Source organism: Papaver somniferum, chromosome 7 (genome assembly GCF_003573695.1).
Source record: "Papaver somniferum cultivar HN1 chromosome 7, ASM357369v1, whole genome shotgun sequence".
Taxonomy (NCBI): domain Eukaryota; kingdom Viridiplantae; phylum Streptophyta; class Magnoliopsida; order Ranunculales; family Papaveraceae; genus Papaver; species Papaver somniferum.
In genome coordinates, this window is record NC_039364.1 from 41,977,963 (window position 1) to 41,989,970 (window position 12,008).

The 12,008-nt window shown below is 37.9% G+C and overlaps 1 protein-coding gene across 3 annotated transcripts; it reads left to right on the forward strand.

Moving 5' to 3' along the window:
- The first annotated feature begins 428 nt into the window (after positions 1-428).
- On the forward strand, positions 429-6,525 carry LOC113297090 (SPX domain-containing membrane protein At4g22990-like). Of its 3 annotated transcripts, none has more exons than XM_026545489.1 (11): positions 429-737; positions 1,416-1,489; positions 1,696-1,816; positions 2,627-2,938; positions 3,137-3,241; positions 3,401-3,858; positions 4,204-4,505; positions 4,839-5,008; positions 5,539-5,729; positions 5,857-5,990; positions 6,084-6,322. In XM_026545489.1, exons 2-11 carry the CDS (start codon positions 1,437-1,439, stop codon positions 6,320-6,322), a joined length of 2,085 nt encoding a protein of 694 aa, XP_026401274.1. In that variant the 5' UTR covers positions 429-737; positions 1,416-1,436. The 3 variants fall into 3 exon arrangements, with proteins under 3 accessions (XP_026401274.1, XP_026401275.1, XP_026401273.1); XM_026545490.1 differs by lacking the exon at positions 429-737 and adding an exon at positions 1,029-1,277; XM_026545488.1 differs by lacking the exon at positions 429-737 and having other exon boundaries at positions 1,437-1,489; positions 6,084-6,525.
- The last annotated feature ends 5,483 nt before the right edge of the window (positions 6,526-12,008 follow it).

A 12,008-nucleotide genomic window follows, 5' to 3' on the forward strand; every position in this document is an offset into this window, starting at 1 on the left:
CATTATTGTCTATTACTTTTAACTCTGCAGTGTTCTTCATATTCCTCTTCTGTCGTGGCTCTTTCTTTCAGTTGTTCAGCCACAATAACTAAATGAAGAATAGTTCTTTGTGCTATGTCACAGCTTGTCGAATCCGACCACAATCTGTTGAATTATTGGTCAATTTATGAATATAATAGTAATAGTTGTAAAATGGACAAACAAATCAAAGATACTCGCAGCTTTTACCGTGGGGATTATTATCTTCTACTGCTCTAGTTTTACAATATCCGTAGACGATCTTCTGTCGATTTCTCAAAAGATGTAAAATGCAATAATGCGTTAAACTCGTTAATAAGTAGGCTCATTGTTGATAAAGTTGTTTCACAATTCACATGCACTTTTCCGCTATATGTTAACTTCTTTTTTGTCATGAACCCACGAATCATCACACAGATTATTTTGATCTTTCACTGTCTGCACCGTAGTGGAGTGTTGCAATCTGGCTTTTTCTAATTGGGTGCAAAGTAGGTTAATCCTACTTTTATACGACTCTAGTCTTAAAGATAAGTTTTGCTTCCCTTAATTAAGAAAAACAACATCATTTTCAGTTGAAGATTCCTCTGACTTTTCACTTCAGTCAACTTATTTCCTACTCAAGATACTCACAACTCACAACAATACTTCAAACATCTCAGATAGTGTTTTTTTTTCAGAATCATTTCTGTTTCATTGGATTATCTTCATAATTGTCAAAGGTTAGGTTTTGAATCTACTACTATTTGCTTGAAAAATTGCCAATTGTTGATTGTATACAGAATTGCTTATTCCTTGTTATTGTAATCTGAAAATTTTGAATTTCTGTTACTTATGAGTTGGATAAAGTGAAAAAGAAGAGAGTTTAGGGTTCAAATATGATTTTTGAATTCATGTTTATGTATTATCAAGTTTCTTAGGGTTATAATTTACTGTGTGCTTTGAAAATCCAAGATTGATAGCTAAGAACTTTGTGGTTAAAGGAATTCATTAACATGGAAATGAACTAACAGATTATGAACTTCAGGAGTGCTTGGAAGTTGGGAGAAACTTTCACTAGATACCTAGCTCTTACAATTGTACTACCCCAGACATTTTGGATGGAATTCCCTTGAGAATTTGCTGAACTGAGTCTAATAGACACAGGCTCTGAAATCACGCTGAGATCACTAGTATTATCCAGTGCAACTACTTCATCCATGAGCTTGGATAAAACCTTGATTCTAATTGTGCACGATTTCACCACTGCATGACTATCACCTGTGTGTTATTAGTTTTACACTTTCTCTTGAATTCATTTTGTGATGTATGTTCAACATTCTGTTTTTTCTTTTTTTTCATAGCCTATCTCTCAATACCTGACTGTCCTTCAATTTTGTTTTTTCTGTCTTTGGTGTTAGGCTCACCGAGTTCAGGAAAGGATGGTTGCGTTTGGGAAGAAGTTAAAGGACAGACAAATTCAAGAATGGCAGGGGTATGTCAAGTTTGTGTTATGCGAAGCGATACTTATGCTACTTACTGGTGCAATGATTTAAGTATTAATTTGGATAGATCTTAGTGAGCAATTTTCAATTGTTAGACTTTGGCGAGAATCTGTTATTTCAGTTTTTACAAATTCTTGCTTCTTTGTATATATCTTATCTAAGCTTATATAAATGGTTGTTGTTTTGATGTCTTTAGATATTACATTAACTATAAGTTAATGAAAAAGAAAGTTAGACAGTATGCTCAACAAATTGAGGTTGGAGCGCAAGATCGTCGTCATATTCTCAAGGAATTTTCAAGGATGCTGGATAAACAGGTATATAAAATATTTCTGTGGCTTTCTGCACATAGGCACCCCAACCTAATTGCTGAACATTTTGGGATTGGGTTGGTCAGATCTATGTATCATGTGTCAAAGGATATCAGGAATTCCACTAATTGTGAACAGCTGTCCGTAATGGTTAACGTAAATTCAAAGCCATCATATTAGATTGTCGACTGTATACTACACGCAACATGGTACAAGTATGTGAGAGTAGAAATAATAATCTCATGGAATTGTTCGTCAAAAGGTTTTGAAGAAAAAAGAAGAATCTGATGCAGTATTTTTAGCAGGTTGATTTTGATGTCTGTTACCATTCTTCATTTAGTTGAGGATAATTGGAGTTTTACCATGGTGAGCATAGCAGAAAACAAGATAATGGACGATAAAACGACACATGAATGTGTTGGAGTATGTGGCTCGATAAACACCACATATGTATAGCTAGGATAGTCCCACATGGAATAAGAGGAGTACATGTGGCGCTTAATAAGCTTGGGCATCTCCTTACATAGCACCGAGGCCTTTTAGATTAAAACCCCACACCTGCTCCAACAGGTGGTCAAGTGGGGACAATATCGGTGCTGTGGTCGGGCCCAGAAGTAGGGTCCGGCGATCCGTGAAGATCCTAACAGAATGTATTTGTGAATATGTAGGTCCTTTGCGCTCTTTAGTTATTGATCAAGAAAATAATGTCTCTGCCTTTTCTGGAAAGAATATGTTATCAAGTGTTGTCCACAGTGGTCTGTTACTTCTTTGTATTGATTATAAAATGAATGGCCTCGTTTTCCTGTTTATTTTCAGATTGAAAAAATTGTCTTGTTTCTTTTGGAACAACAAGGCTTACTTGCAAGCAGGATAGCGAAGCTTGGAGAGCAGCATGAATATCTTGTACATCAACAAGAGATATCCCAAATATCTGCACTACGCGAGGCGTATAGAGCAGCAGGACAAGATCTCTTGAAGCTGCTCTTTTTTGTTGAGGTCAATGCAATTGGCCTGCGAAAGATACTGAAGAAGTTTGATAAGCGCTTTCACTACAAATTCACCGATTACTATGTCACAACACGTGCAAATCACCCATATTCCCAGCTACGACAAGTGTTCAAGCATGTGGTATATTTCCAAACCAACATCGAGTCTTTACGGAAATTTATCAAAGAAAATGTTAGGCATCTAGCAGTTCCTTTTCTAATATCCTAGTTTGGTTAAAGAATAAAAACTCTACAGTGCTGGAACATATGTTGTATGTTTCTGAAAAGGTCCTGCGTAATATGTTGATGGATGTTGTGGCTGACCATTTGACACCTTCAGGGGATCTGGGCCGTAGTAGGAGCCATTTCTCGCAATCTTGCGGATCTTCAGGATCGCCAGGGGAGCTACTTGTCCATTTATGATCAGCCATCTCTTCCAATACAGGTTTACATTTATTTCTGTTATGGTTATACTGATTTATTAATTTTAGCTATGTTCACTATTTAATTTCTTGCTCCTTGTTACTACTTAATAAGGTCCGGATTTTTCGATCATTTGGTTTTATGTCAAGGGATTCAGTGTAAAAAATGGTTTCTTGTGCAGGAGCCTGTTATCGATTCAATTAAAACAGCTATAGACAGGTTATCTCGCTCAACAAACTTCCTCAACTTTCTAGGTCAGCATGCACTGATTGTGCAAGAAGAAGAGTTACCATCTGCAGTTGATGATCACGCTGATGAGGAGAACTATGCTTTTATGTCGCTTCTATTGAACTTGGTGAACACATTTCTCTATATGGTCAACACCTATATCATTGTACCCACAGCAGACGACTACTCTACAAGCCTTGGAGCCGCACCAACAGTCTGTGGGGTTGTGATTGGGGCGATGGCTGTTGCTCAAGTGTTTTCTTCAGTTTACTTTAGCGCATGGTCAAACAAATCATACTTCAGACCTCTTATATTTAGCAGTATTGTTCTGTTTTTCGGGAATGCCATGTATGCGTTGGCATTTGATCTCGACTCCATAGCAGTCCTTCTAATCGGTCGTCTATTATGTGGGTGAGTAATTTGACTTTTGCATCCACGAGTTAGACTCAGACTTCTAATTGTCTTCCCCATTTTGGGATACATAGCCTCAATACCTTTTTGACACTGAACAAGGAATTAGCTATGAGTTGTTCAGACTAGTCTTATCCAGTGAATATAACATTGAGGAGCTATATAATTAGTTGAATTACCACAATTAATTGAAGTTAATTAACTATTGGCAGAGTTCTTAGTTTGTCTTAGAATTGTTCTAAAAGATTGCTCATTTGCACATACAGACCTTTTCATTGAGAGATCGTAAATCGTAACTATGTTACTTTATATCTTCTGACTTGAGGAAGTTTATCAATGTTTCAGATTTGGATCTGCAAGAGCTGTTAACAGGCGTTATATCAGTGATTGTGTGCCTCTAAAGATAAGAATGCAAGCTTCTGCAGGATTTGTTAGTGCTAGTGCTTTAGGGATGGCATGCGGTCCTGCTCTTGCTGGCTTACTTCAGACAAACTTCAAGATTTACAGGATCACATTTAATGCAAACACATTACCAGGCTGGGTTATGGCTCTGGCGTGGCTAGTCTATCTTGTGTGGTTGTGGATTTCATTTAAGGAGCCTATTCGTCAAAATGAAGGAAATGATACTGCTGAGGAAGCTAATCCTGGTAAAGTTTCTTCCGATTATTACACATATTGGTTATATGCCTAATATTTCAGAAGCAGTTTTCTTTTTTTTTTTAAAATTTTGTTTTGTTCTTTCTAAAAAAACCGAAGAGCAGAGTCTAGCAAAATAATGTTGTACTTCCGGAAAGAGTGAGATTAGAATGTCGTTCTCAAAGGAAATGATACAGAAAAAGTTAAAACAAAGTTGTGAAAGAGATGCTAATATTCGTATTCTTGCATCCTGTTTTTTTATTACTGAAATTTGGGGGGATTTTGTAAAGTAAAACAGCATTATATTAAAATAGAGGCTGTTAAATAGTTTTGTTCATTTGCAGGAGTAGGAAATGGCGAGCTAGAAAGCCGACTGACAGAACGCTTACTCTTAACTTCAGAAGATAAGCAACAAGATGAAGATGATGATGATAGTGAAGAAGCTTCTGAGGAATCTCGGAAGCCAGCTAGTTCAATTCGAGAAGCCTATAGATTGCTTACACCGTCTGTCAAGGTTTGATTTTTATTTACATAAGCGTTAGCAGTCAAATATCTACTTTCTAAAAAAAAGTAAATGATAGCTTTTAGATGGTTAGTTCCAGTAGGATAAATATTTGGTTCTGATTTTTCTAGGCTGTCAAGTTGACCTAACCTTTGGCCAATTCAAACACCCATTCTCATGTAAGAAACCATGTTGTGCTCCAAGTTTTCTTTTGTCGTGTGAGAATGGTCGAACACAGGTTATATTGCTTTTGTCGGAATTCTGAATGCTTCTTTTGGGGTGTCTCCTTCTTTCCGCAGTTAGAGCGTTTAGTTGAAACCTGGTGGCTTATATTTACTTACTAGCGGAACTTTCCCAATTGGTTCAACTTCTATAACTTTAACAAGGAAACAATTTCTAATCTAGTTTTCCAAATCCTATCAAGATTGCTTTAGTTTATTAAAAATGCCAGATGAGTTTCTGCACATTTATTATGTTTCTTTATATTATGGTTCATAGTTCCGCCATTATGGTTCCTCACTTTTGTTTTGTCAAACTTTCAGGTCCAGTTGTTGATTTATTTTATGCTCAAATATGCAATGGAAATTTTACTTTCTGAATCTAGTGTAGTCACTACATACTACTTCAGTTGGTCCACTAGTTCAGTAGCAATTTTTCTTGCTTGCCTGGGGATAACTGTTCTCCCCGTAAACATTTTCGTAGGAAGCTACATCAGCAACATGTTCGAAGACAGGTGTGCCTTCAGAACTCATAAAATCTCTTTTATTTTCTTAATCTGGTTGTGAACATCATTCTCTGTTAGTGGTTTAATATGGCTTGACAATGGTTTACCACCGCTGCCTATCAATGTATTCTTTCAGGCAAATTTTATTGGCATCTGAAATTATGGTATGCATTGGAATACTCTCAAGTTTCCATATCATAAGCCCATATTCTGTGCCTCAATACGTCTGCTCAGCATTTATCACATTCGTATTTGCTGAAGTTCTTGAAGGTAAGTCATATTCCTGCTGTCTTTTTAGGAAAAGTGATACTTTTTGCTTTCGATTGGCTTCTCAATGTTTCTGCTTGTTCTGCGCTCATGCAGGTGTCAATCTAGCACTTCTATCTCGAGTGATGTCATCAAGGCTAGCTCGTGGAACTTACAATGGTGGATTGCTGTCAACAGAAGCTGGAACTTTGGCTAGGGTGATTGCAGATGTGACAATAACACTGGCTGGCTACTTAGGTCAGAGTAGTCTCTTGAATATAACCCTGCTTCCGTCACTTATTATATGTTGCGGTTCCATTGTTGCCACCCTTTACACCTACAATTCTCTCTACTGATTCATTTTTGTCAACATGACCTAATCGTATTCTCAATTTATCTTTCCCTTCTTCAGTCTCTCTTGCCCGCAGTTATCTCTTTTCATCCACTCTTTTTCTGTTTCCCTTCATTTCTAAGTATTTCTATTTTTGCGGGTAATGTGAAATAAAACTAGCTCAATTTCCTTGATTTCATGGGAAGTCATGTATTTGCCAAGTGCTCAGCTGATTCCTTTTAGTATGTGGAAGGAAGGCCGTGTCAATGTATTCTACAATAGATATCATATCATAGCGGGGGATTAGATTTCAGGTGATGAGACGTGAAATCAGTTATTTTGAAATGCATCACAAGAATGTATGCGAGGCAATATCAAATGATGCTAGAAATTGCATGCACCGGAGAATCCACATTCCACCTTCTTTTGGATGAACTAAAAGACTTCCGTTGCGGATTTTTACAAGCCCAATTTTGGAGGACCGGTAGTGGCCATTTTCCTTTAGAAGGAACATGCCAATGGCTAAGAGAGACTGGGAGAGGGCAAATGGGCAAATTTACCCATTCCCTCTCCACAATGGACAAGCATTTGCGCATCGCATCCGTGCGATCAAACTTGACCGAGCAAGCTTTAGGCGCTGAGCGTCTAATCCTTTGTTGTTCTGTCGAGCCTACGCCGCTAACGGGTAGTTGAGCCAATGACCATAGACCCGCCCCTGTATATACCATTCTTCCCCTTTTCAAAAGCATACCTTCCACTCTCATAAGCTCCAGCAAATCTCTTCTAATTTCAATTTTTTTTGGCTTCATTGAAATTTTTTCTGTAATTAGCCTAAATCTGAAGGAAAAAAAAAACAGAAAAAAAATGACAGGTTAACCAAAAAAATGTTTGAACAAGAGTTTGCAGTCCTAAGTTTAGACGGGAAGAAGATGCTGCTATCTGCAAAAAAAACTATGTAGCTTTAGAATTGATCCTATCAACGGTGTTCAACAGTAACATCTTAGGCAGAAACTCTTGATCCCAAATTTCGTGATGCTTTAGGGTTGTTAAGTCATTTTAGTGAAATCAACAAAGACATGAACAATTAGGTATGCAAAATGTAGTTGAATTTTTTCAATTGGTATTTAAAATATGTTATGTCTGTTATATTATAGTAACAAACTGATAACTTTTTCAACTTACAGTAGCGTAAAACTCGATCAAGAAGTTTGACATAAAAGAAACAATATTGGTTTCAAGTAAAAACTATGTTTCCACATCCTTTAGAAGCCGAATCGATTTAATCCTGATTTGTTGGACGGTTATACTTTACCGAATCACCATACTAGGTTTCACACCACCAATTTACGGTTTTTATTTTTTGGGTCATGATCGAAAATATTATAATTTAGTGAATTATTTTCGCCCACAAGTATTAAGCCCTTACATCCTTAGGCCTTTAGCAACAAAAGTCTTTCTTTCATTCCTTTCAATCTCTCAATACATCCCATACCGCATTTGAGGTTTACAATGCATCAATCCCACAAAAACAACAACATAACCAATAATTCAGCATTCTCATTTACTACATCAAAGGAAGATAAACAGAACATATGCCATCACTCTCTTAGTGATGCCCAACTCTCTCAAGGCCTAGCATATGCTATCCTAACTTAGCCTACCTATTTACAATATCTGTCATACTATTTGCATAGTAGTTACATGACCAAAACCGTGCACAACTAGATGCACAATCCTTGTGTAGCCAAGTGGCCAACGGGTAATTTCGAATCAAATAAAGCGATGCAAAACTGACCAGCTTTTTCTAATCGCACAAGTCATGCCACATTTGTGCCAAACGTTTTTGGGCACTCTAATTAGGTTATAAACTCACTTTATGTTTGTTCTCTCTTGTATCCCAACTCTGGCATACGTGTAAATCCAATGACTAGTGTAAAGCCAATGACGACCTGGTAACCACCATACTTGAGCCAATGTTGCATCATTGTGCACCTTCATGCCTTGGAATTGAGCTGCACTTTCTTGGACGCTTAAGATACAACAAACTCGTGACAAAATGATTCTCTATTGATGCCAATACTTCTTAATGCATCATATGCTCCATGTATCACAAACTTTTTCTTAGCCGAGTAATAGACAATAATGATGCACAACCTGTATCACTAGCTTGCACGCATTTTCCAGGATTTGGTCAGAGCTTTTGGTCAGAGCTTTTGACCAATGCATTGGCCATCTCATGACTTATCTTGCATTCTTAATTCATTGCTTGAGTTGGGCCAACTCTGCATGATTTATAAAGGCTGATACCAACATTACTGGGGGCTGATACCATTTAGCCGATCCAACGGCCAGGATCGCTTAAGATCTTGAGATGGTATCATCCCTTAGTAATGTTGGTATCAGCCTTTATAAATTGTGCAACTCTGGATTCTAGGACATGCACCATTTTGCCATTAATGTTGCATATATCAACAACCTTTCTGGTTAGTTACAATTCACTGATATGGGCAGCGCCTCTAGATCTAATTATTTTGGTGAGTTCTTGGCGTATGATTAAAATTCTTTGCGTCAAGCTCTTGTTCTTAAAGTTTTGCCAGTTGCAATTGCTTGGTCTATTTGGAAGGAACGTAACTTGAAAGCCTTTCAAGACAAGAGTAAGGAGGTGAAGGGGATTATCAAGCAAGTGAAGATAACAGTGGCTAAATGGCTGCATAGCCGGGGTGTCTTCACTAGTACCACCATCCCGCAATTTACAATTAGCCGGGAAGAAGTGATTTTTCAACCTCCTTGATTTGTTCTTGTCAGTGAAGCAGAGGGAGCTTTTTTGGTGTTTTTTCTTGTAACCATTAGCTTTCAAGCTTTAGTTTGTGTTTGGGGGTTGCATCATGTTTCTCCCTTTTCTTTCTTGATTCTTTTAGTTTAGAGAATATACTTCGGGTACTTCAATCTTGCATCTATGAAAATTTTAATTCAGTCATCAAAAAATTACATACTCAAAATGAAAATAGTAACCTTCATCCGCTTCACAGAGGTTTCATGCGCTCCAGGAGGTCCCAGGTTCGAGTCTTAGATGGCGCAATATTACAGAGTTTGACATGGACGGTAGAGCTTGCCCTCTTTGTGACGACCCATAGCCACACTATCCGCTTCGGATCCCTCGGTTGGTTCCTCATGAGGCTCGCTGGTAGGCTAGTACGACAACCTGTTCAACTATTGTAGTAGTACGCTGCTTGGAGCTTAACTTGTTAGGCTTCCAATTAGTTAAATATGTAATAATTTCAAATAAACATTAAAAAAAAATCTCAGCTTGTTGCTAGTTTACCAACCAAGGTTGTATGCCGATCTTAGTTGTATTTCTTAAAAAAAATATAAAAAATAAATAAAATAAAACAGGTAAGTTTGTCTAGCTAGATTGGGGTATACCCAGATTAATTGGGGTATACCCAATTTTAAAGGGGTTCATTTGTGTGTGTGTGGAAGGGGGTGTATTAAAATGGACAAAGTTACAAAAATACCCTTATGCATTATAATTCTTATTACCCTAATCAAATTTTATTTTTTTCATTTCATCTTCTTCCCTTCTTCTCCTCCTCCACCATACCATACCGGCTTCTCCATCACTCCACCATCGAAAACCCGTCGATTCGAAAATTCCGATTAATCTTCAAACATGGGACCGCCGCCTAGGATAGTCGTATGAAAAGAACAAATATAAAACCCAATCAATATAACCCTAGAATTGAAAATTTAGTTCAACAAAAACTGAGTAAAAAAAACCTTTGAAGAAGAAGAAATCAACGTCGCTCAAACCGAAGAAATGACGCGATTGAGAAAATAAGGGCCTACTTAAACTCACTCCAGTACTTCAATTTTATGTTTGCATGTTAAATTAGGTTAGAAAAATCAAAATTGTGAATCTGCAGTTATTCAGCCGACATGGTCTCTGATTCACGACCCTGCCGACTTTTCATAGTTAAGGTTAGTCGGCAAGCTCTTAGGTTAATTATCATGCCGGATGTTTAATATCTGTAACTGCTTTTACAGGATCGACAATGTATTCAACCTTAATACCTTGTCGGCGATATATGTTTTGTATTGTCGTTGGGTTATAATTTTTTACCCTGCCGACGATGTGTTTTGAAAAATGTTAGTGTCTCTTGATGCCTAAAGTCATAAGGTCAGCATGGTATTTGAACACTACCCCGCCGGCTGCATTTTAGCCAGCATTGTATGATTTATAGACCCTGCCAACTAATTGTGTGGAAAATTCTTGTATCTATTGTGTTCAGAGTTGTTATAAGCCGGCACGTTAGTTGAATATGACCCTGCCGACTATTGTTTAGCCGGCATGCGTTATAGTTTTCGATCCCGCCGACTGTTGATTTTTTTTTAAATTGTTCTTGTTTAGGTTGCAAAAGGGAAAGAATAAAAATGTTACTCCTCCTTCAAGACCTCCTCGTGTTGGTGAAAAACTCTTGACTACAACACATCGAAGGACATTAGTTGAGCCGGGAACGCTCAAGATCCGTGAAAAAAATGATTCTCAACCACCACCAGAACCCAGTGATTCAGATGAAACTCCAGATGAAGACCAATCAAATCCATCTGGCAGAAGAGGTAATGATCATGATGGTGTGAAAGAACTCCGGCTGCTAGAGGAGATGATGAGCATGATGATGATGATCAAGACATGCCACCTATTGGATGAGGTAATGGTGATGGTGATAACAATGATGGAGATAAAGATAAAGATAGACATGATGAAATTGTTGAAGAGGAAGAGGATAAAGAAGAGGAAGAAGAAGAAGGTGGAGAAGAAGCAAGTGATGATCAACAAACTGAAGCTACAACTACAACTGCAACTACAACCGCTAACGGGAGACCGAAGAGGGTTATCACTAAACCGGCTGATTCCCACATGCTTCCCCCTCACTTGAAGGTCACACTTAAACCAGGTCAGCCTCCATTAGGGACCCCAGTAGATGGTGGACATGTTCTTTTTGGGTACAAAGAAACATGGGCATGTGAAATCCATAATGCTATCGTAAGTAATCTCAATGAAACTCTGTTTTTATTTAAGTGCATCTATCTATCTTAAATTTTCTTCAAGTGTTTGTATTTCTTTTAATTTTGTGTTTTTGGTATTTAGGATCACAAGCGTGACATCCGTCTTTTAAGGCGCCAAGCTTCAAACACTATGATGAAGAAATGGCCACTTGAATGAGAATATGCCGAGGTGCAAGCGATTGTCAAGAACTTCGGGTTGTGGCCTGCGGTGGAGAGTTCGACTGTTAAGTATGACAGAGTTACCATATTTGCATTCTGTGAGAGGTTCTACGGAGAGACTGATACAATGTTATTCTCAGTCGGTGAGATGGCGGTAACTCTCGATGATGCTTATCAAATTTTAGGCCTCGAGGTTGAGAGAAAAGCAATCAGTGATGGCTACGAAGATGACATTTCTTGGGAGAAGATCTTCAAATTGACCAAAATCTTGTTCGGTTTGGATGAGAAGCAGTCAGATTCTTTGTTTGTGATGAAGGATGGTTATTTAAACAACAAGTTAAGTCTGAAGATGTTGAGGGATAATACTCCGAGACCCAAAAACCTTTAATAAGGAAGGAAGTGTGTCCATGGTGCAAATCAATTTCACCGCGTCAGCTTATTTTCTATACATCTTGGGCAATTGTATCTTCCCTGACAGTTCCGGA

Bases quoted from the DNA above. Each gene is read 5' to 3' on its own strand.
- LOC113297090 (XM_026545489.1), top strand. From the start codon at position 1,437: ATGGTTGCGTTTGGGAAGAAGTTAAAGGACAGACAAATTCAAGAATGG. The intron at 3,242-3,400 runs GTTTACATTTAT...TTTCTTGTGCAG, and splicing joins AGCCATCTCTTCCAATACAG to GAGCCTGTTATCGATTCAAT. The intron at 5,009-5,538 runs GTTTGATTTTTA...TCAAACTTTCAG, and splicing joins TGCTTACACCGTCTGTCAAG to GTCCAGTTGTTGATTTATTT.